Source organism: Protopterus annectens, chromosome 13.part0 (genome assembly GCF_019279795.1).
Source record: "Protopterus annectens isolate FY-2018-M chromosome 13.part0, PAN1.0, whole genome shotgun sequence".
Lineage (NCBI taxonomy): Eukaryota > Metazoa > Chordata > Ceratodontiformes > Protopteridae > Protopterus > Protopterus annectens.
In genome coordinates, this window is record NC_056747.1 from 55,471,769 (window position 1) to 55,498,208 (window position 26,440).

Sequence of the window (26,440 nt, forward strand, 5' to 3'; positions counted from 1 at the left end):
CAATCAAAAAAGGAATATATAGAGCATTTTATAGAAGAGATTACTATAAATAAATGAGTAGATAAATCATTGGAGATGGAGAGAAGATTTATGTGATGCTGATAATGCTACTAGATGGGGAAAATGTTTATTTTCTTCAGGCCAATTATTGAAAGATATGCCCCATTAGAATCTGCAAGGGTAACAACCTTCACATTTCCTTGGTGGAATAAGGAATTAAAAACAGCAACAGAAGAAGGAGATTATGTTGGAGAAAGTTCAGAAACTCATATTCATTACATCTTTTCCTATTCTCAAAGGTCTGTAGATTAGTAAATATGATGCTAATAGCAGCTATTACTGGACCAGAAGAACATAACAGCCTGCAAAGATATTTAGTCGAGTTATTTGTCTGGGCCATTACTAACAATATGGATTTTAATTTGAAAAAAATGTATTATATATTTTGGTAAAATAATCCATGTTTTCCCTATGTAAAATGCTAATCAAGACCATTTCTGTATACGTATACCTCACTGGGCCTCAGAATCATTACTATGTAGTGCTGTCCCACAACATATCAGCTGTTCAGGACTACGGTAAATGATATCAAGAATTACAGAAGCAGGTGTGACATTATGGGCATTACACAGAATATCCAACTTACACCACATACAGGAGAGATATATCCACACCTGAAAAGGTGTACATAATTAGTAGTCACTATTAGAACCAAATATAAAGGAAAATTCAAAAACAAATCATCCTGGTAGTCCATCAGTATAAATAAGCTGTGTAACAAAAAGAAAATAGAAAACTTCTGCAGTCCTATAACAAATGTAAATACACCTAGATTAAAGATGGATAATTACAAACCATTCCTTAATTACATCAGAAAATTAAGAAACAATACTCTGTGTTCTGAGCCATTCCAAAATAAGCTCACTCACTTTGACTTGGAAGAGCTAGCTAATATAGTTACAGATAAACTTAGTGTCAACTTTATCCCAGAAAGAGTCATAAAAAGTCTACAAATCCATGTATCCCGTACTCTCTCTTAGATCACAAAGGAACATTTCTAAACTCTACTCTGAAAAACTAAAAATACCACTTCCACGGGGGTCGAGCGATTTACGTGGATGTCTAATAAATAGTGCCAGACCAGCTCTCATGGAACCTCTCCTGAACTATTTTATTTGAGCTTAACCACAGGATATGTCCTTAAAGTATGGAGAACTGATTTTGGTGTGTTCCTTCAAAAGGGCCCACACCACACAGCCCAGGAATTACAGACCCATCAGCCTAACTAGTGTATTCTTCAAAGCCATTGAAGACATCACATCTGACTTCAAAAACTTCAGTATCTCAAGGTCATGTCTACATTACTTAGTATATTTCTTTGGTCACAGATGCAGTGCATCATGGTCACTCAGTCCACACAGTCTGTTTAAGTTTAACCAAGGTATTTGACACAATGCTGCAGACTGCTATTAGAAATAAACTAAAAAAGCCTAAATGCAGAACCTTATGTGACAAGATGGGATAGCAAACAAACTGAAAGAAAGAAGTCACATAGTTAATGTAGAAGAAAGCAACTAGCTATGTACAGCAGGGCTTGGTGCCAGGACCTGTTCTGTATTGCATATACTTCATTGACTTCAAAAGTGTAAACCTATACCTATGGCAAATTAACATGTCAGTTTCTACAGGTTTGGTTTTACTGTCCAATCACCTTTTGATACATTATCTATGTACTGAAAAAAGGGTTAAATGTGAAAAACAGCAGTATTGCTGAATTTGGTAAAAACTCTCATCTTCAACTAACAATGTAGCTAGCATCCTATTCCAAACTGATATGATAGTCAAGACTCTTGGCACCTTGGTCAATAACTTCCTCTCCTTCAACCATCATGTTCTATCAGTAGTCAGGAAACTTTTTTATTTAACACTGCTGATCGCTAGAGGTATCTCATCTGAGTCAAAATAAGGTATCATCCATCTGTCTATGCTGTTATTACACGAGTTGAAGAGTACGATGCCCCCTTTGGCATGTACTTATCCAGACACATCATGCAGTTAGAAAGGCCCCAGCTGTTCCTAACAAAAAAAAAAAGATTGCTGTTCTAAAGACTGTTGCCTACTATGACAGGCTTGAAGCCTTATTTGTATCCTCAGTATTTATAGACTCTTAGATGCACTGTCTGCATCTTTTATTCTGTGCCAACGAAGACCAGATCCTCCATGATCTGCTACATCTGCACAAGCCCAGCAGGACCAGATCCTCCATGATCTGTTACATCTTCATAAGCCCAGCAGGACCAGATCCTCCATGATCTGTTACATCTGCACAAGCCCAGCAGGACCAGATCCTCCATGATCTGCTACATCTGCACAAGCCCAGCAGGACCAGATCCTTCATGATCTGTTACATCTGCACAAGCCCAGCAGGACCAGATCCTCCATGATCTGTTACATCTGCACAAGCCCAGCAGGACCAGATCCTCCATGATCTGTTACATATGCACAAGCCCAGCAGGATCAGATCCTCTATGATCTGTTACATCTGCACAAGCCCAGCAGGATCAGATCCTCCATGATCTGTTACATCTGCACAAGCCCAGCAGGACCAGATCCTCCATGATCTGTTACATCTGCACAAGCCCAGCAGGACCAGATCCTCCATGATCTGCTACATCTGCACAAGCCCAGCAGGACCAGATACTCCATGATCTGTTACATCTGCACAAGCCCAGCAGGATCAGATCCTCCATGATCTGTTACATCTGCACAGGCCCAGCAGGACCAGATCCTCCATGATCTGCTACATCTGCACAAGCCCAGCAGGACCAGATCCTCCATGATCTGTTACATCTGCACAAGCCCAGCAGGACCAGATCCTCCATGATCTGTTACATCTGCACAAGCCCAGCAGGACCAGATATTTCCATGATCTGTTACATCTGCACAAGCCCAGCAGGATCAGATCCTCCATGATCTGTTACATCTGCACAGGCCCAGCAGGACCAGATCCTTCATGATCTGTTACATCTGCACAAGCCCAGTAGTTCCACAAGCACTAGAACTAAGACTATGAATCTCAGCAAATGTAGAACTACATGCTGGTGGAACAGATTTATTGCCCAACATTAACCCAATTTATGGAATAAATTGCTCTTGTATATTCTCACATCTTCAAAACAAAACTTGAGGACTGGATTAGCATCTGCAAATTCATCCCTTCCCTGACTTGCTTGTCCCTTGTAGAAGCAGGAGCTACATCATGAGGGCAGGTATTGACAAGGCACAGATAGTTTCATGTCGTACTTACCTTTAATTCCTATAATACTGAGATCCTATGAACTTCTATCTAGCATTATCCATCTTGTTCTGTCCCTGGTAATTACTATTTATTAACCTAAAAGTAACCTAATATATGTTGGTGTTCCATTGTGTACTTATGTGGAGATTCAGAAACCATGATGACATAATATTCCTGCGATGTCTTTACTTGTTATTAGTTAAATTGGATGTATTTTTACCCTTCAATATATCCTTCCTTGCTATTGCCTATAACACTATGATTAACTGTTTAGATCCAAATATTGTGTGTGTGTGTGTGTGGGTGTGTGTGTGTGTGTGTGTGTGTGTGTGTGTGTGTGTGTGTGTGTGTGTGTGTGTGTGTGTGTGTGTGTGTGTATGTTTGTGAGTGTGTCTGTCTTTTTGTTAGGAACTTGATTCTTATATTATATATACATATCTTACTGAATACAGTTGCTAGGTTACTCCACTAGAAAAACAATTGCTGTACTGTTTTTTTTTCCTAGTAACAGGATTTAAAACAAATGCAGAGGAGGTGTTCCTCCTGCATATTGCCCAATCAGGTATCATACTTTTGCATAACTTTGAATGCAAAAGCAGATGATATTACAAAACTGCAGTTATGAGAGAGACTGTTCTTTCAGTCTCTTCTTCAAAGAAGTCATTTTTCAGGATCATGCAGTAACTAAACATACAATGATACACATCCATGCACATACACACACACACACACACACACACACACACACACACACACACACACACACACACACACACACACACACACACACACACACACACACACAAAACTATAACCACACACAGGCACATGCATGCGCTCATAAATACACACACATGTACATGTCATTAAAGACACACCTGAGTACCCATAAATATAAACACACGCACGCACGTACACACACACACACACACACACACACACACACACACACACACACACACACACACACACAGAAAACTATAGCCACACACAGGCACATGCATGCACTCATAAATACACACACATGTACATGTCATTAAAGACACACCTGAGTACCCATAAATATAAACACACGCACGCACACACACCCACACACACACACACAAAACTATAAACAAACACACAGACACATGCATGCGCACATTAATACACATACATTGTACATGTCCATAAAACACACGAGTGCCCATAAATATACATACACATACAATCTTATAACCTTTGGTGCAAAAAGCTGTCAGTGATAAAGGAATGTGATCTATATGGATGACAACATTGGCCGAACTGCTGTCAGCCCTCTGGCTCTATCCTGTTATCTGCATCTACCATTACTACTTGTTCTTGTCTTTGTACAAATACTACATAAGACAACAAATGGGTAACTTAATTAAAAAGTATCCAGACACTGATTGTGGAAGACTAGCATTAATAAATGCAGTTGGTCCACATTATCTCTAACCAACCATCCAAGATGGCAAGGTCCTTTTGCCGACTAGACACTTTGTGCGTGTTTTCTAACTCCTAATGTAGGTAATATGAAATAAAGGTGAGTAGGCATGTGTTGGGAGACTTGCCATCCAACCCTTATTTTATATATATCGAATCCAGGTCTTAAAATATCTGTCAAAAGTGTTAGATGGTAAATTAATTCACAAACTTGCACTTTTTCTAACAAATAAATCAAATATCCTTAAAACTGACGTGTGCAATGGAAAATTGTCATAATCTCAACTTGTATACTGTAGATGCCAGACACATTTGTAAATCTCAATCTAAATATCTTAGTCTAAAAATCTGAACTGGTTACTGCATCAGTAAAGTAGTCAAAGTTCTAAGTAAACTGACAGAAAATAGTTTGTTGATTATGTTAAGTATTTGATAAACATTCTTGGAATATGAATTATCACGGTCAACTAAAATGTGATAATCCTTTATTCTAAGTGTTCTAAGGTTCTATCTTTTTCATTTTTCAGACCGCAGTGTGACTCAGCCAATTGATTTTTGCGATCATTTTAGACACCTCTGCTTGAATGGGCGCTGTCATCCCACCCCAGGGAGTTATCGCTGTGAATGCAATACTGGGTACAAACAGGACATGCCTGGACATTGCATTGGTATGTATCATTCATGCTTTTGCAGTGATTTTCTTATTCTTCTTGCAAAAGTTAATGTTTCAGTTATTGATCTTGAGTGGGAAGTTGCTTTCAGTTGTTTCAAGTTAAATAAGGCTGCTTCCAGATCCAGCACTGACATTTGTTATTAAACTGGGATGCAAGACCGACAGGCAAAAGGAAGAGATAAGGGAATGCAATGAAAGGATAGAAGATATCTTAATAATTTTAAGGGAATTCCTCCTCCGTTGGACATATACAGTAGGGAGTGACTGAAGATGACAGGTGTATTCCAGGAAGCAGAGCAACTGCAAAAAGGAAGGAGAAAGCTGGATGAAGTGATAAACACGCACAGGTCTCTAGTGACATTATGTTTTAGCACACAGAACTGCAAAAAGGATAAAGATGACAAGTACTGCATTTCTTGGAAGAAGTAGGTTGTTTGTTTAAAATGTGGTCAAGCCAGCATTAGTTAAGTTGGAAAGTCAAGCTGGAAACATGATTTTCGACCTGCTATTAGTAAGATAAGAGGGTGCATAAATTCTAATGGCTGAATGCAGGGTATGTATAAAACTCTTTATTTGCATCTTGTTTTGAATTAATTAGAAATACAGACTTTGAGAGCAGTTAAGGACCATGTGATCTACCTAGTCTGACTATTTATTTATTTATGTATGTATGTATGTATGTATGTATATATGCATGTATGTATTTATTTATTTATTCTTTGATAACTGGGAAAGTCTGAGTTAGACAATAGCCCATTTTCAGCACAAAGACCCAGGGAGAAAAGCTCCACACAACTGATTCAAGAACATTTAAACAATTACTAAAATAAGAAGCCACCAGTGCTCGAACCAACAAGTAGTCGCTCATTTCAACCAAATACACAACCCAACAAGTTGTCACTCATCTAAACCAAATACACGACCCAACAAGTAATCACTCGTCTCAACCAAATACACGACCCAACAAGTAGTCACTCAGCTCAACCAAATACACGAACCAACAAGTAGTCAGTCCCTCTGCTCAACCAAATACAAGTCCCAACAAGTAGTCACTTATCTCAACCAAATATAAAACCCAACAAGTAGTCACTTGTCTCAACCAAATACACGACCGAACAAGTACTCGTCTCAACCAAATACATGACCCAAGTAGTCACTCGTCTCAAACAAATACACAAACCAACAAGAAGTCACTAAGCTCAACCAAATACAACACCCAACAAATAGTCACTCATCTCAACCAAATACATGACCCAACAAGTAGTCACTCGTCTTAACCAAATACATGACCCAACAAGTATCACTCGTCTCAACAAAATACATGACCCAACAAATAGTCACTCATCTCAACCAAATACATGACCCAACAAGTAGTCACTCATCTCAACCAAATACATGACCCAACAAGTAGTCACTCGTCTCAACCAAATACATGAACCAACAAGTAGTCACTCGTCTCAACCAAATACATGACCCAACAAGTAGTCACTCATCTCAACCAAATACATGACCCAACAAGTAGTCACTCGTCTCAACCAAATACATGAACCAACAAGTAGTCACTCGTCTCAACCAAATACACGAACCAAGTAGTCACTCATCTCAACCATATACATGAACCAACAAGTATCACTCATCTCAACCAAATACACGAACCAACAAGTAGTCACTCATCTCAACCATATACATGAACCAACAAGTATCACTCGTCTCAACCAAATACACGAACCAACAAGTAGTCACTCGTCTCAACTAAATTCACAAACCAACAGACCTTGAAGAGGTGTATTAGAAAAAACTTTCTATTCAGCCAAGGGATCCGAACGAAATAATAAGTTTAATAGAAGAAAATATTATAAAAGACTCCACCAAGCAAAACATAAAACGCTTAACAGGATCACTGCATTTTTTTGTCCCTGCTTGGGACTTATTCAGATATTCATTAAAATAAAACACACTCTCTGTTTAATATATACCATCCTATTGTTTCAGTATTATTATCTTATAATTAAATAATAACCAAACATTCAATTTATCAATCGGGAGCTGTTCTACACAATCCTACTTAAAGCTAACAAATTATATTAAACTATCATCCAATGTTCATATCAGTACTAAGTTAACTATTAACCATTTTACATGCCCTTATCAGAGCTATACCTTTAACAAATATATATATATATATATATATATATATATATATATATACATATATATATATATATAAACTGTCAATAAATAAATTATCTAAAAAGCCTAAAATATACTTTGTTTTAAAAAGAAGGTAATGAGCTTCCCACTATGAATCTACAAATTATATTCTCAAATTTTTTCTCAAAAATCTATTCTTTAATAAAAAATTACATCCACTTCCACACTTTAGATACCCTTCAGGTAATTGAACATCTCTATTACATCCACCGTCTGTTTATTAAGGCAATAGAATCATATTGTGCCTTGATCTGGAACTTTCACACACATATTTTGCCATAAAATCATGTAGCAATCACAAAAGCATTATATACATATTTATCAAGGCAGCATGAAATTAGTTAGATGCATAAATAAGTTAAATGAAAGTACAGTGTTGTTGTAACATATTCAGTACATACAAAATGGGGTATGCTGTGCAATTTTGGAATCCTGTTAGATCAAAATACATTAAATTGCTAGAACAATTGCAGAAGAGATTGACAGTCAGAATGCAAGATATACAGTTTTCAAAGAGGTTGAAACAGTCAGAAATGTTAAATGGAAATATAGAAGGCTGATTTAATTCTTACTTATATAGCAAGTAATGATTTATAATTGTGAGATCTATTACAATTAACACCACCACATATTCATGGGACAAGCAGATTATTAATCTGTTGTAGTATTAGCTAAGCCACGGTGGTGCAGCATTAGTGTTGTTGCCTCACAGCAAGAGGTTCTCCTGTTCAATTCTCGGCTGGAGTGCCTACTGTGTGGAGTCTGCATGTCCTCTCCGTGGGTCGAGTGGCCTTCGAAAGACATGTGTGAATTAGCGTGCCTTCGTTGAAGGTTAGGCATCGGGCTGGCAACTCGGCACCATAAAAATCTACTGCCAATCATTAGCGGACCGGAGTTCCGCTGTGGCAACCCCTAACCGGGAAAAGACAAACAACAACAAGTAAAACATTAGCAAAAATGTTTTTTATTTAATAAAAAAGTAGTGCATTTATGGAAAAAGCTTCCAGTTAGTGTTAAAGAAGATTCTAATTTTGAACGTTTTAAATGTAAACTTAATGAACCTTTCCTGGAGATAAGAAATGTGATGTAGACATGATATTTTTGACCTTGCTCTTTTGCTTGTAATTTGTAAATTTGTACGCATGTATATATAAATTTATGTAAAACAAGCAATAATCCTCTTTATGTTGGGGACATGTCCTCCCATGTGTTGGGTTTGCACCGTTCACCATATTATGAATTATTTCATAAAATCACCTCTGAGGTTGACATTGAATAAAAAACAAATATTTTATTTTATTTTTTAACATAATAAAGTACTTGTCTTTCCTCAGTATAACTTCAAAACAGGAAATGACAGTTTGGAAATACTCTGCTCAGATGTGTGTAATTCAAGTAGGTAGCATTCTGATATGACAGTCACTGAGATGTTTTAATCTTTGTCTCTTTCTTTGTTTTCTACTGTTTGCTGCCTGTGCACCATTTCTAACTACCTTCCTCAGTCCTGTCATTATTGTCGTGTTGATGACATTTCCAGAATTTTGCACACTACTCTAGATGGGATTTTACAATCTGTCTGTAAAGAGGGAAAATAACTTTTCAAGTTTTAATGGTGATGTTTCTCCCTGCACGTCTTCATATTACGCCAGCCTTCCTTGCTTATTTTTGGATACTGCTTCCTTGCCTTTAAGTTAGGTTCCTAAGTGCACAGTTAGTTATACACATGCAGTTCAGGAGAGCAATGAGGAGTCAAGACCAATTTCTCAGTTGTCCCAGAGCAATTTCTTCTTAAATGACTTCAAGTGACATGATAGGAAACTGGAGATTGAGGAGATCGAACTTTAGACAACAGGAATGTCCCTTCATGGCATTGCTGTTATTTTGATGCTGTCTGTTCACTTTATTAGCTGTCTTTATTTAACTAACTTTTATTTTTTTATATGCACTGATGATAGAGAATAAACATTTAATATGTGGCTACCCAGTGTTGAACATTTATACCTGTCTCCATATTCTGTTACTGATTTTCTTTTAGAATATTTTGATCATGGCTGAAAAGTGTCCTTCCACTTAACTGATCTGTATGATTTTTAGAAAAATAAAGTTCTTAAATATCCAGAATTAAATGTTAAATTTAGTGCCATCTTCCAAAGCTGTTTACATGAAGCTGTATAACGAGACTTGCACATTGCAGGCGTATTTATGCTACACCTTAGCTAATGCGTGATGGTTATAAGTAATTACAGATAATGAGCCGGACGACTGACAAGAAACTAAAGGCAGTGAAAAGCCCTTTTCCTTCTAAAAATCGATCAAACACATCTGTTCAGCATCTGTTTTATTAAATCCCACAAAAATTTAGGACAGAATTTGAAAAATGGGTGTGAAGCCGTCACATATTCATGTAAAAACATTGTGCCTTTATCCCCTTTATTTTAACAGCTGTGCGATTAGAGGAAGGGATTTTCCCTCACAGTAACCTCCTTTGATTACTGACCAGGTAAACTTTTCCTAATAAAAAAGCCTAAATCTCACTAAGCCACAGAATTTGAAATCTCTGGAAAAGCAGCACAAGTTTTGCAGCCTTTCTACCTGGAGAAGCTACGTTTTCTCCAAAGCTGTAGCAAAGCAGATAGATTATTCTCATAATTTTCTTTCATTCCTGCAGTGGATTGTAATATCTGGTACAGTTATATGTAGCACATGCAATAGCACATATTACTGTGAATGTAGATTTTCCTGGCTCAAACTGCTGAAATGTCAGCCACCACCAGAAACATAGGTTAACAAATGTAAAATAAAACAAAATAAACTAAACAAGACACTTACTATGTAAGTGCAAGCTGATGGTATCAAACTCTGAACTTCTTGGAACGTAGGTAGTTATCTCTTTTTCTATGAGAAAAGTCTGCTCTCAGACATATAAAGTAGTGCACTAATAACTATTAATCTTGAACTGCATATGTAGACAGTAAACATTTTTTGTTCTCTTCCATTCACTGAAATTATTTTAAATCTACTCATATGAACATGATATATTTAGTTCTTTGTTGTTGTTGAATATAGATAAAGGAGAAATGCACTGTACTGAGTGTGAAAGTCTATTTCTGTTCATTTTTTAATGCTGTTTATTTAACTCAAGTCAACACAGGCAGAGCAGACGTGGATACATGTAGAGTTCAGTCTAAGAGTGCATATCTATTCATCATTAACATTTGTAAAGAAAACAAAAAAAGAAAAAAAAATGACACACTGGTGTGCAATTGTCCCATAGATAAAGTATGTTGAGACAAGAAGTTGGGGTTATGCAAATCTTCCAAATAACTGCAAAATCACATCCTCATCTCTGTTCCCTAGGAATGTCTCTCACATTACTGACTAAAACATTAGTAAAATAACATTATTAATAACCAACCAACAATAAATAAACTGCAAGTAAAAAACTTTGTCCTACTTCACCCCTTTCTTGCCAGTGGTCCTACACATATCACAAAAAAAAAAAAAAAAAAAAAGAAAAAAAAAGACTTCAAACCAAAAGAGGCAAAGCACTTTCCAAATATCCCATTTCTAGCTGCTGTTAGGTTTGCAGTGTCCCCTATACTAAAGCAAGTAATTAATAGCCATAGAGCAGAAAACAGTAGCATAGCTACCCACATCTTGTCAGCCTGTTAGTTATGTGCTTTAGCCATCTCTCCATTGATCTAACCTTATCTTCCTGCAGTACTTCTTATTTTGTATACATAGATAGATAAATAGATATGTTGTTCTTCAACTTCCTCTTCTAATAATTCTCTAACCTTTAACAGCTGAATAAAATATCCTACAGATCCTTATGAATCCTGTATCGGCTCCTTCCATGGGAACCCTGCAGAGAGACGACATTCCTCTACCCCCTCATATGGTATGTTTCTCACACATAAAAGTCTAAAATATTACTGTCATCTGCTCACCATTCCATACCATGGATCTGCTCACCATTCCATAACATGGATCTGCTCACTATTCTATAAACATGAATCTGCTCACTATTCCATAACATGGATCTGCTCACTATTCCATAACATGGATCTGCTCACTATTCCATAACATGGATCTACTCCCTGATGTTGAACATAAACTCATGAAGATCCCCTTGTTGATCTCATTACAAACGGTGCTTCCTGTTTTGTGTCAGGACTGTACCTTTATTTTTATTTATTTATTTATTTATTTTATTTTACATTTGTTGACCGGGCTAGTCTAACTGGATACATGTTTTTTCTCAGTAGAGGCCCAGGGAGAAAAGCTCCAAGAGTAACACAAAGCAGTAATAATAAACAGTCTTAACAATAAGCTGAATAATAAATTATTACATAGACATCAAAGCAGTAGTAACAGGAAGAAAATATTACAAAATATTGGTATCCAGGATAAAATAATGCATTAAGAATAAGATACAACAGATAGTTTACAGTAAATAGTACATGAAGTTCACAAAAGGTAATACGTTTAAGTATCATAGATTACAGTACGCCTTTCTGAAAGAGCAAGCAATATTGAGTTAGCATACAAGTAGGATCATGGAGATAATAGTAGCAAAGACAGAACATTAGTCAGGGTTGCTGCAGGGGCATAACCAATGTGTTTTAAGGTGTCTTTTGAGATTTTGTTTGAAGAGGGGTAGGGAAGGAAGTGAAGATAGTTCACTAGGTAGTAGGTTCCACTTTTTCCCTGCAGTGTTAGAGAAAATTGCGTCCCCTGTCAAGTTGTTGGATTTGCTTATGCTAACTCGAAGTTTGTTAGAAGAGCGCAAATATTGAGATTTTTGTAAGGGATTATGAGGTTTGAAAGTATAGGAGTGTTATTAGGTTGATTATGGATCTTATGGGCAATGGTAAGTTGTGAAAGTTGTAGTTGGTTTTGAAGTTCAAGCCAATTTAGCTGCTGTAGATTCTGATAGTGGTGGGTTCTGAAGGGGTTCCCAGTGGCAAATCTGGCAATGTTATTATAGGAGTTGGCTAGTTTGAGAAGGTTATTTTTTTTCAGGTTGGTATATATGGGAGGGGCATAAAGAAACGTTGAGATTAGGTGGGAGTGGGCAATTGTGGTTCTAGCTGTTGGAGTTAGGAAAGATTTGATCCTATATAGGGAGCCCATTTTTGTTTACTGTTTTTATAGTGTTGTTAATATGGCTATCAAAGTTAAGGTTATTATCTATTGTAATTCCTAAGAGTTTGGTGGTAGAGTCAGGGGATATGAGGGTGCCGTTGTTAGAGATGACTGAGAATTCTATAGGGGTGGACTTGCTGGTAGGAGTAAAGAGGAGAAGCTTAGTTTTTTTGGGATTCAAGAGGAGGCAACGTTTTAAGAACCATGTCTCCACTGTGTTAAATACTTTCTGAGTCAAGGATTGCAGTTCAGATGAGGAGATGGCTGAACAGATGAGCGTAGAATCATCTGCATATTGTATGCAGGTGGCTTGAGGAATTGCTATGTATAGGTCATTGATAAAAAGTGAGAAGAGGAGATGTCCTAAAATAGAGCCTTGTGGGACTCCCAGGGTGACTGGCAAGTGGGATGAAAGATTGTTCTCCCAGAGCACTGCTGGCTGCCTATTGCTGAGATAGGAATTGAACCATTGAACAGCCTGAGTGTCAAGAGAAAGGGACTTAAGAATACTTATTAGCAGAGGGTGGTTTACCATATCTAAAGCTTTTCAGAGATCAATGAAGAGTGCAGATGAGAGGATATTATTATTACAGTTTCCATTAATGGAATCAGTGAAGGATAAGAGGGCAGTAGTGGTGCTATGGAATGGCCTAAAGCCATGTTGGCTATTAGCTAGTATGTTGTGTTGAATTAAATGGTTTAGTAGCTGCTGATGAATACATTTTTCCATGACTTTTGCTAAGGGTGACAGAAGGGCTATAGGCCGATAATTAGAATAGTTATTTGAGTTACCTCCTTTATGTAGGGGGATAATGTATGAGATTTTCCAGATGTCAGGGATAGTTCCTTCATTAATGGTTCTGTTATAAGGATAGATATATGATAGGCTACCGCTTTGGCTGATTTTTGCAGGTATTCAGATGGTAACTGGTCAGCAGAAGGAGTACAAGGCTTAAGTTTTTGGATACGTTTATAGATGACGAAGGTAGAGATGGGTTGCAGTTGGAATGTAGGAAAAGAGCTTGGAATGGAGGTAGGAAGGCTTGAACTGTCTGGGGAAAGCTGACTTGCTAGTGATTGTATGGCCTCTGTGAAGAAGGTATTGAAGGTATTGGCAGTTTGTTGGGGAGTATTATGATTGGTCCCTAGAGGGGTTGGTGTACTAGAGTTCCTTGGGTAAAGGAGTCTATTGATACTAGTCCAGAACCTTTGTGGGTTATTTTGGTATGTTTGCTGTAGTTTACAATAGAAGTTCTTTTTGTCAGTGATTATGGCATTTTTTTGTAGTATTTCTCATCATTCTGAATGTTTGCTGATCTGAGATATTTTTGGTAGCATGCCACCTAGGCCAAGTTTTGTTTCTGAGCAGGATTTTTTGTCTGGTTTCTTTTGAGAGCCATGGGGCTGGTTTGGACTTGTTTCTAGTAGAACGTTTAGGAGTGTGGTAGTCTAGGATAGTTAAGAATTTAGAGTTAAAATATTTAACAGCTTCTTCAAGTGGGAGCATTTTTAGAGGGTTCCAGTCACAAGCACTGAGCTCACTTTGGAATAGAAGTGGGTTAAAGTGTTTGTTGGACCGTGAAATTCTGTATGTGGGGGGTATGGAAGAATAATTTCTTTGCCTGATAATGTAGGTCAATGAGTGGTCACTAACATCATCAGGTAAGGTTCCTACCTTATAAGTTTGGTGATGTTTATTAATAAGAATCCATTCTAAGGTACTCTCTTTTTTGTTTGGTTTCTTAATTCTGGTTGTGGAGTTGATGGTTTGAGAGAAGCCATGAAGGTTAATATGGGAAGTTGGCGTTTCAGTATTGACACTTTTCCAGTCAGTATTAAAGTCCCCTAATATTATTGTTTCTTGTGGGTAAGTTGATGACACTGAGCTTAGGATATCCTCTACAGAATTGGTATTATTACCAGGTGGTAGGTAGATACAGATGATGTATAGGGATTTACTAGGGTTGAGTTGAAGTCTGGAAATAAGGACTTCTCCATTATTATCATGTGGTGGGTTATAAGGTACAGAGGTGATTTGTAGACCGTCTTTAGATAGTATTGCTACGCCTCCTCCCTTACGCTTTATGCGGTCATGTCTCAGTATATTATATCCTGGAGGGATGATTTCATTGTCTTTAGTTCCAGGTTTTAACTATGTTTCTGTCAGACATAAGATGTCAAAGGAGTGAACATCTCAGAGGGCATGCAGATGGGCAACTTTGTTATTAATACTGCGGATATTGAGATGTGCTATTAGGAGTGAGTTAGGGGGTCTGATAGGGTTGAGTGGGATGGTGGGATTGGGGCAGTGAGATACAATTGTAGAGACATTGGCTGGGCCTAGGTTAGGATGGATGTCACCATCTTTTATGGAGAGGTTTTTTAGTTTTAGTATGGGATTATGTATATAACTGATCTGATATTTAAATTTCCTTACTGTATGTTTAATATATTTAATGTGTGCAAGTCTGTGATATTTGGCTAGAAGGTATATAGGTATTGATGTCATATTTATATGATTATGGGAGAGAGTAAGAGTTTGAATGGCTGTTTGTTTTAGAGGGTAGTGAAAGTGAACATAATTCAAGTTTTCAAATGAGGTTAGGAGATAGGCTGAGGTTAGAACAGGTATGAGTGAGGCTATGATTAGTAGCTTAGTTAGAGTAGTTTTAGCAGCTGTTGGCATGTTTCTAGGTTTGGTATTTAATAAGGTAGAGGAGGTAGGATTAGAATAAGACAATATGGAGAGGTATTGGATGTGATAAGTAACTCTGAGTAGAGAGAGATTTTGAATGGTAAGGGAGATAGAGGGGTATGATTCAATTAACTAAAGTGGAGGGAATGTGGGATTGGTAGGATGGGGAAGAGGGTGTGGTTAGGATGTATAAGTCTAGGACCACTGGGGGTGGTTGGGAATTGGGGGTAGGGTAGGGGAGCGGAGTGAGCTCGCAGGGCGAATGGAGCGGGTAGAGACAAGAGAAGGAGGAAGAAGAACAATCAGTGAAAACAGCTCAAAATGTAAGGTAAATAAAGTTAGAGGAGAGTAAGGAGGTTGGGGAAAAAGTTGTGGGAAGGATAGGAGAGGGTCTTGTTAGATGTAGTGGAATAGTTAAAGGATGAGGTAGAGTGAGCTAACAAACAAAACTTGGGCAAGGGATTGAAAAAAGAATATGTTAAAGAGTAGCAGGTAAGCTGAGTGGGAGGTAGGGCTAGGGTAAGGCTGCCACCTGGTGGACAATCTCAGTAGTACAGTAGTAGATTCTAAGAGGGAGAGGACAGGCCAGGGAATAAATTATACGAAGTTAGTAGTTAAAGGTATTTTGCTAGTATGGAGGAAAGGTATTCAGGCTGTAGGTATATAGCTGCTGGCTATTCAGGCTTAAAAGCGAGCTTTTAGGCACCACAAAGTAGTTGCTACAATTCCAAATTATATTATGAGGTGTAGGAGACCAACATACTTTTTGCTTCCTTTTAATACTTTAGGGAGCAGGATAGAAGATGTTAAGATGAAACAGCAGACTGGAGTGGATCCTTAATCATCAGGTCAGAGGAGTAAGTTTCCAAGGGCAGGATGTGCAAATTATAGAGCAGGATATTTTTGCTCCCTTTTAATACTTTAGGGAGCAGGATAGAAGACGTTAAGATGAAACGGCAGGCTGGAGTGGATCCTTAGTCGTCAGGTCAGAGGAGTAAGTTTCCAAGGACAGGATGTGCAGCTTATAGAGCAGGGTAGACGGCTAAAGACACTGGGGCCAGGGTCGCTCAGCAGCTTGGGGCTCTTAGTATAGTAGAGCACTGCCTAATTTAAACCTCCCCTGGGATCACACTCTTTTTGTGGCAGGGAAAACTTGAAAAGATGTGACTTCGGTGAGCATGCCCTCTATATTTATAACCTGTGACCTATCCCTATTTCCATCTAAAGCTTCAGTTCCACCCTTTGAAATAACCAACACAGGGCGAGGAATATACCATGCCATTCTTCTCTGAATATATTACTTGGAGATAAATAAATTCAAATTACACCTTTAGTCTCCCTGCATCCTTTCTTTACAATATTGGTATAGAAAACAACATATCAGGACTGGAGTAAACAAGAAATGGAGTTCATCTTTTTCGTCCGTATAGTAAACATGACCATAGAAAATAAGGATACGTCCATACTGTGTTCCCTTATCACAGGGTATGGAAAACTTTTCTTACAACATTTAGACCTAAAAATGCCTCTTCAATAACTAAAACTCAACCTCCACTACAGGAATGAAACCATCTCTGCAATTTACAAATATCCTACAGAAACATGATATACATTCCTGTATTGGTAATCTCAATTAATTCCATATGGAATTTAAAGTTATTATAGGTTCATAGGTATATACTAGGCTAAGGGCCACCAAAGTCTTTATAAGTCTAGCTGTACAACCCAACCCAATTATTTCCCTGTGTATCATGGGCATTTATTATGAGGAGCTATTCTGGTTAGGAAGTTTCAAAAGGTTATATGGGGTGTATGTTAGTTTGGGCACTACTGTTTGCCTCTGCCTGTCAGAGACATGCTGGCCAGACCTGTGGTAAATTTACGATTTCCCATCCATTTGTCAAGGTTATGCTTAAACAGAGTTAGGGATGGACTCTGCTTCATGTGGATGTGGAGCCTTTTCCAAAGCATGGGGATCCTCTGAGACATATATCTGTCTCACCAACACTTCTTATTTATGTCACAAGCAAAATTTAAAAGCTTTATTCTAGTGATTCTGATGTTGATCATTTTTCAGATGTGCAAAAGTTTATCAGTGTTGGATAAAAGGATGCCTTCAATGCCATGCACAGACTGCCTCTCAATAACTTATAGGAGACAGAGTATAGAGATAGGACATTAACTTGTGATCTGCATAGGACATTTTTTTATATCCTGGCTTCTCCTGTTAAGGAACTTTTGGGGGCATTCCAACTATTGTCTAGCGAGGTACATGCTGAAGAGGGCATTGTACTCAGTGATGGGTCTGATGATGGCCAGATAAAGTGACAGTATGACTTCCTTGAACCTAGATGCCTTGCTATTACTTATAAAATAGGTGATAGATTAATTTTCTTACTACCATGACCACAGGTTGGTCAAAGGTCAGATTACTGTCTACATACGTTCCCAGATTCCTGACTACTGGGTCAAGTCTTAGGGGTGTCTTATCGATGAAGTAGTTAGCCTGGGTGGCAGTTTTCCCAAAAGGCACTATAATTCATTTCCTGGCATTGAGTTTTTAATCCATGACTTTGTCACCAGTTATTTGTCTATGTTAGACCATCTTGTAAAATGTTTGTGTTATGGGGGGAGTCTATGACATCTCCCAGATTGCAGTCATCTGTGAACTTAGTCAGCCAAATCCCCCTGACATTAGCCTTTACCTCCGAGAAGTAGATGTGAAATAGGAGTGGTCCCAGCTCGGAACCCTGAGGTACCCTGCTTGGTGACAGTCTCTTTGTGGAGGTGGTATCACCAACAGTGACTTCCTGGATTTTGTCTCTGAGACAGCTGACAATCCATTGAGTTATGTAGGGGGCTATGTCCAGTTTGATGAGTTTGTCAACTATAGATGAGTGTGGTACTGTATCAAACACCTTATTCAAGTCCAGATAGGCGATATGCACCATTTTCCACTCATCTATTGCCTTGGTGACCTTTTCAAAGAAGTCCACCAGGTTTAGTAGGCATGACCTTCCCCCTCACAAAGTCAAACTGGGCTGTCTGACTATGTCTTTGTTGATCATTTCCATGATAACGCAATCCATGGCATTGCATATTAGACTAGTCAGACTAATAGGTCTGTAGATTCTAGTGTCTGTTGATGGTCCACCCTTATGAAGGGGGATAACCATTTCAGTACTCCATTCTTATGGTATAAAGCCTGTTTTTAGGTTAAAGTTGAAAAGTGACTCAAGTGGTCATGATAGGCTGTATTTTAAGCTATTTATGAGCCATCCTGGAATGTTGCCAGGGCCCAGTGAGACTGCGTTTTTAGGCTTAGTGAGCATTGCCAGGACCTGCTCCCTGTTAATTGTTGGGGGATTATGCTAGTAAGTCAGAGGAGGTGAAGTTGAGCTGAATTTGTCAGCCAGCAAGTTTGCAATGTTGCTGTGCTCAGTGAAGGTGGCACCATTGACCACCAATTTGGCACACTGCTGTGTACTGCGTTTGAGGTTTTGGCCATAGCTCTAGAAAGTCTTGTGGTTGTCTTCGGCCTGTGAGGCTGTCTTGACCCAGTAGTTGGCCTTGGTGGACTTAATTAGCCTTTGCAGTTTCCTGCTTAATTTAATGAAAGAGCTTGTGTCATCATGGGAGTTGTTCTTCCTGATTTGGGCCAGGACTTTTTCCTTTTGTTATGTACCCTTTTAATTTTAGGATTGCAGCACTGCGCTCTCTTTTTGCTTTGTCTTGTGCTAGTTCTAGTAGGCACAGCAGCCTCTATACAGCTATTTACAGAGTTGTACAGGATCTCATTGAACAATTTCACATAGGTTGCTGTGAATTCTGGGTTGGGAGGGGCATTGAATTTTGACAAACTATTGCTTAATAGGATGTAGTTTACTTTGGAATAGTTTCTAACTGTTACAGGGTTTGTTGGGGTTACTGAATTAATTTTTATTTTGAAAGAGGCAACTTCATGGTCTGACCTCACCAGTGAGGACATAACAAATGGTGTATGGGGGAGGGGTGAGGCAGCAACCTCCCATATTGGTGAGTACCCAGTCCAGCATGTTTGAACCTTTGTAGGGTGTGCACACTATCTGGTCAAATGTATTTGTGTTAATGAAGTCCAGGAATTGTACCTGTAAGTATGTGGCAGTGGATGTTTCCCAGTCTATAGAGGTGTAGTTAATGTCTCCCATGAATGGGGTATTTGGTTTAATGGTGAGTGTGTCTAGTAGGTATAGGTATGACCAGTGAGATTCTAGGAACATAGAGGATGACCTGTAGCTATGTGGTATGGACATTGTCTATGGTGATTTGCACATGGATGAATTCCACGGCATCATCATGTTTAACCAGTTTCGAGTTATGGTTGTGGTTAATGTAGATTCCACGGCATCATCATGTTTAACCAGTTTAGAGTTATGGTTATGGTTAATGTAGATTCCACAGCATCATCATGTTTAACCAGTTTAGAGTTATGGTTGTGGTTAATGTAGATTCCATGGCATCATCATGTTTAACCAGTTTAGAGTTATGGTTGTGGTTAATGTAGATTCCATGGCATCATCATGTTTAACCAGTTTAGAGTTATGGTTGTGGTTAATGTAGATTCTGCGGCATCATCATGTTTAACCAGTTTAGAGTTATGGTTGTGGTTAATGTAGATTACGTGGCATCATCATGTTTAACCAGTTTAGAGTTATGGTTGTGGTTAATGTAGATTCCACGGCATCATCATGTTTAACCAGTTTAGAGTTATGGTTGTGGTTAATGTAGATTCCGCGGCATCATCATGTTTAACCAGTTTAGAGTTATGGTTGTGGTTAATGTAGATTCCGCAGCATCATCATGTTTAACCAGTTTAGAGTTATGGTTGTGGTTAATGTAGATTCCGCGGCATCATCATGTTTAACCAGTTTAGAGTTATGGTTGTGGTTAATGTAGATTCCGCAGCATCATCATGTTTAACCAGTTTAGAGTTATGGTTGTGGTTAATGTAGATTGAGACTCATTCACATTTGTCCCTGTCTGTGCAGCTGATGGCCTAAATGTGTGAAAAGCACTGAAGCCTAGTACTGCCGAAGTACTTTCTGTGGAGTTAAACCGTGTCTCAGTGACAGCAGAGATGTCTTTGTAGGGTGTGAAGTTTCTTATATAGGCTTCTAGCCTTGAGCAGTAACATCTTTAGGATTATTTGGATTTTATTTCCTGTGTCAGTAGGTTTGTCAATTTGGCATTCCCTAAAAAGGTTCTAAGAGGGTGGATAAAGTTTTAGCCAATATTCAGAAGACTAGGGGAGACAGGTGTAGACCATCCTTCTTAAATCTCCATTCTTTATCCCTGTATACTGTCCATATCTCATGAAATGCATCTATCTCTCATGAAATAAGTAACAAATAAATACATTTAAAAACATAATATAAAATAATACTGTAGGTACTTACTATACAGTTATCCATTTATTAGCAAGTTCACATGAAATCCTGTTAGTTCTCAACATGTTACAGTCAACATTATTTTCTTTGGATCAACTCATTAACAGATAGGTCTGTAGCAAAAATCCTTTTAATGATCTACAACTAACATGCACTTTATTAGAGTTGCACTTGTCTTGCCCTCATTCTTGCTTATTTTTAATTATTTAAACTTAAACTTGATTTATTTTGCCACCAAAAGCCTTTACTGCCACGATCCTGTTGAGATATAACATATCTCATCTTTGAATGCTTTATAATATATGTGATTGGCTCATAGCCATCATGCTTTATAATATAATATATGTGATTGGCTCATAGCCATGATGCTTTATAATATAATATATGTGATTGGCTCATAGCCATAATGTTTTGTAATATAATATTTTTGATTGGTTCATAGCCATGTACATCATACTCATACATGCATCCAGGGCAATTTCAGCAATTAGACACTCAAAGAACTAAACCTGTGGATAAAAAGGGCAAGTACTCCAATACTAATGTGAAAAATACAAATATTCATTATTTAATAAAACGATGAGCACTTTGGCTACTGTGATCCAGATGTCTTCAGATCAAAACAATCCCCATAATTACACCAGATATTTAAATTTCAGTGCAGTTATGTAATATACATTTAAAGATAAACTAGCTTATATAATATTTGCATGAAAATTGTAATTGGTAACTGTGAAGGATTGCCATTTTAGTTTTAATAAAATTATAATACTAAGGCTTTTATTGAGAGCAGGTAGGTTAGTTTAACTTAACAGCTGGTAGTCTCAGCCTAAGTTCATGTCATTGTAGTACACTGTTATAACCCCTTATGAAATCCAGTTATTGAAACTTCTACATTATAAACTGTGTATGTTGAAGGCATTGTTTCAGTGTTTCTTTCTGATAACATAAGAATGCTGATATATCTTGGGTGTCAACTTCCCACTGTTTTCCAGTGAAAGAGTAGTTGTATACTGTGGACATTGCTAAGTCTACAACCGCATCAGAGTTAAATTTTTAATGATAACAATCATGAATGTTGTTTGTACTCGAGAAAAAAATGGTAGATGGCTCAAGAGGTGACAAGGGACAGGCTAAGGAGGATTAGTATATGGAGCAATTTCAAGCCCAGCAGGATGGTCTCCTCCTTAATTAATGCTTTAAACAGACAAAGTGACATTAGCTGGCTTGCAGATAGTGCTGTGTTGTTCTAAAATTTATTCTCATAAGAATAGAAAGTAGACTGCTCATCCTGGGTACTGACATTTTCAGCATCTACTGCCATTGCTTCTCATGTCTTTTTAAAGTTGCTTTAGATGCCCTACTGGTCTCAGTAGACACCCTGTTTGCCTTGTGATTACTGGTGATTCTTAAGTTTCTACCTAAATCTACTGGGTCAGGTCCTTCTTTTTTATAGGCCTCACTACTGTGGTTCACTGCCATTGTAACTTCATGAGTGTAATTGTGTCTATTGCTGCATGGGTTGCCTCAAAAAGTACCTCTTCTGTACAGCATTTTATGAGTCTGTTTTGGTGATTTTTTTGTACTAAACTACCCCTCTTGTTCAAATGGTGTAATGTTTTAGGTGCTGCTCTTTATGCAGATGTGTCTAGTTTTATAAACATGCAAATAAATGTTGAGTCATCGAGGTCAGTATAGCACCTCCCAGAAAATTATGGAGTGTATGAGCACATATAGTTTGGTGGAGGTGAAGCATAAACTTCAGTCATCCCTCTCAACCTTCTAGTGCAGGAAATCTGGGCAAGGCCAAAAACACTGGGGAACAAAGGCCCAAAATTTGGACACATCTTAAAAATTACTCATTCGACAGGATTTGCATTAGCATACATCTTCTGAACGGCATGAAGTCTGAAACTCAAATGTCTGTCATTATCAACTTAAATCATAATTCATCTGACAAAAAAAAACACAAATATTATGAGGAAAAACCAAAAATATGAGACAATAATCTCGACATTCTGCAAAAAATCTGGACAGTTGAGAGGTATGAATTCAGTACACCTTTACGGTTTGGCTGTACACAGTAAAGCAAGTTTCTGACATTTTTGCAAATTTCATGTGCAGCAGAACTATTACATTTGTATACCTGAGGAATTTGGCAGCTTCCAGACTAGCTGTGCTAGTGAGTTGTTTTAAAACTCAGAGAGCTCAGGAATGGATGTACTGGAACAATTACATATGTAATGTCAATTTAGAAACTTGATAGAATAAGATGAAGTATATGAACATCTGTTCTCTGAAGATGTAGGTGGCTGAAGCTTTAATGTACAGCATTATTTGGTGACAGAAACTCTCTCAAGGCATGTAATGGAATCCTGCTCCTGCAAGGTCTGTAGCCAGATTCCTGTTAGGATAACAAACTGCTTTAGCACATCTCCTCTGGGTGAGAAGGTGTACTGCAGTACTCAGCCTGTAGTCAGGCTCCTGCTAGGGTAACAAAGTGCTTTAGCACTCCTCCTCTGGGTGAGAATGTGTACTGCAGTACTCAGCCTGTAGTCATGCTCCTGCTAGCATAAGAAACTGCTTTAGCACGTCTCCTCTGAGTGAGAAGGTGTACTGCATTACTCAGCCTGTAGCAGTCTCCTGCTAGGATAACAAAGTACTTTAGCACTCCTCCTCTGGATGGTAAGGTGTACTGCAGTACTCAGGCTGTAGGGTAACAAACTGCTTTAGCACTCCTCCTCTGGGTGAAAAGGTGTACTGCAATACTCAGCCTGTAGTCAGACTCCTGCTAGGGTAAGAACCTGCTTTAGCATGCCTTCTCTAGGTGGGAAGGTGTACTGCAATCCTGAACCTTATTATGAACATAGTACGATTATAAGAGTACACGGTAAGACCAATTGCTCAAACAACTGTTTCACTGCTGTCATATAAGCTCCCAGCTCTTTCTCTCTCTCCCCTTTCTCTTAAATGGATATCTCTGGAGATAATCCTCAGTTGTCCTTTACCTCTGCAGAGAATGGGCAGATGGCCTCTGTACTTCTTTTCAGAATTTTACCCCAGGGTCTCCCTGGCACAGGCTTTTTAGATGGTTTCCTTGTGATCAATACCAGTCCTCATTTCCCTTCAAAGTTTATTGTGCGTGGTTCAGACAAGAATACTTCCTTACTTTTGAAAGGCCCATTGATGGCTTGACAGGGTGCTCTTGTGGGCTAGTTCACAATGTTTTATTTGAGGCTTTGAAGCGCAGTTGTTGGTGCCTTCTTTCTCAAAAAAAAAAAAAAAAAAAAAGAACATAATATGGTGCAGACTACTCTGCCTTGCTGATTAATTCCCATTGATAACTATTTTACCGTAGCAATAATAGTTATTCAAATACCTAATGTAATGCTGAATATGCTCAAACAACTACACTTTCTTTCCCTGAACCTCAGCCATTCAGGGTCCCTTTCTACGTCTCCTGCATTGCAGATAAAAGCCCAAATGCTGAACTGCAGAAACAGCTCTTTTTTGTCTAAAATATATTTTACATCATTGTTTTCTGTCAATTTTCTTTCATATTTAAAACTTCTAGAACTTTCTACATAAAGACTGAATACAAAGATGAATAAGTAATATTTTCTTGATTTTCCTAAAAAAAAAAAAAATTGTTTCTCTCAAAAGAAATTTCATAAGCACAGAACAGGCCATAAAAGTTCGCTGTCATGTGTGTCCTCATGAAGAAATTAAAAAAATAGCTGTCTAGATTTAACTGGGAGAGGGGGATGTCTAAGAAAGTATTGCAGAAGCTGGCATCACTCGGTTTGAAGTATCCACTTGTTTTTTATCCAAACAAAACATGAATGGAGGAATTGTAGTCCTTACTGGAGTGAATCTTCTTTAGCTGGTATAGCTCTTACTGTCTGACTGCATACAGAATGAACTATCTGACATGATTTAAGAGATTTGTGGGATATCATGAAGCAGAATTTCCCTTATGTTTATTTCAGATTTCCCATCAAAGTACAGCACAAGAGCTTTTTCTGTTGGTGCCACCCTTGTTGCTCTTTGAAATAACCAGCAGGATTAAACTATGTTTATAAAATACCCTAAACAGCTGAAAGAGATTTATTAGCTAATGACATTGTAAGTCCTTGTAATTAACTCACTATAATTACAAGATTTGTGCTTTCCAACTGAACAGATTAAGCACATGTATTTTTGTGTGCTGTTTACTTTTATTTTTGCTATATCACTTTGTAATTGGATTGCTTTGTGGCCAGCTTATATGTATATATATATATATATATATATATATATATATATATATACGATACATGCAGGAATTAATTAACAAGGTTATGGGCCAAGATGTAACTTTTAACATACATAACAAATGTGACTGTCTTTATAAAGAATTTGCAGAACACTGTGACAAACATAACAGATACTTTGGGATTTTACAGCAGATATTTCCCACACAAGAATTCAGTCATATAGCAGAACCAGAGAATTTAATCCATATCACCACTCTTTCAGTTTCATATTTTTGGAACATTTCAGCTTAGTAATAGGTGTAAAGGAGGCATTTAACATGTCTTTCTTCTGCTTTTAGACATAGACGAGTGTGCGAGTAGCCCATGCGTGAATGGCGGCTGTGTAAATACTGATGGATCATACCACTGCCAGTGCCATCCAGGCTTTCAAAGCACTCCAACAAAGCAGATGTGTGTTGGTAAGTCTTTTAAATAGTATTCCAGTAACATACTTCATTATACACATATCACTTATGGTGTTTACTTTGTACTTAGACATAATATCTTTTACATTCTTATCATTTTTGAAAACATATCCTGTAATTTTTCTAGTATCTTACATACATAACACAAAACGTAATAATGTTTATTTTGTGTGCAGAGTCTGCATGTCCTCCCTTTGTCCACGTGGGTTTCCACCAGGTGCTCCTGTTTACTTCCACATTCCACAGACATGCAATAGGTAGAGTGGACACCCTAAATTGGCTGTAGATGTGAGCCATTTGCCTTTAGGAACAAAACATTCCAAGGTGTCCTGTAACACACACTATCAGCATTCCTCACTTGTATAAGGCACTTGGCTTCTTCTCATGCCTCAGAGTATACCAGGGAAACATGAATGTCTTATTCCTTAAGTCTGCATTATAATAAACAAAATGCTTCTTGAAGACATTCAAAAGATTTTGTTTGATGTTATGTTATTTGTGCTGTTTTATAAAATTTGACTATAAGTGCTTGAGTCCTGGATAGTTGTAGAAACCAGAGACTCATGTCTTGCAGTTTGCATAGTTTGTCACTTGCTTTTGAACATGAACTTGAGTATAAGCTTGGGCAAGGTATGGCAGCTGTATAGAGATAAGAACTGCCTTACCTTGCCAGAATGCATTACTTGAGTTAGCGCAATATAAGTTCATCAACCTCAGGAGGTAATGGGAATGTAGCTTAGGATTTCTGGCAGTTATCAGGAGGTGATTTAGGTTTAGGGTGAAGCAGCAGAGTCTTAGGGTTAGAAAGTGACAGGGAATGTAG

The 26,440-nt window shown here is 38.0% G+C and overlaps 1 protein-coding gene across 1 annotated transcript in view; it reads left to right on the plus strand.

Annotated features, from left to right (window-relative positions):
- The window catches only part of LOC122817578 (fibrillin-2-like), an 824,173-nt gene that overhangs the window by 490,547 nt on the left and 307,186 nt on the right, over nucleotides 1-26,440 (plus strand). The window contains exons 12-13 of the mRNA XM_044090614.1: nucleotides 5,272-5,412; nucleotides 25,492-25,611. Of these exons, the coding sequence (XP_043946549.1) occupies nucleotides 5,272-5,412; nucleotides 25,492-25,611 (261 nt within the window). The remainder of the gene's footprint in view (nucleotides 1-5,271; nucleotides 5,413-25,491; nucleotides 25,612-26,440) is intronic.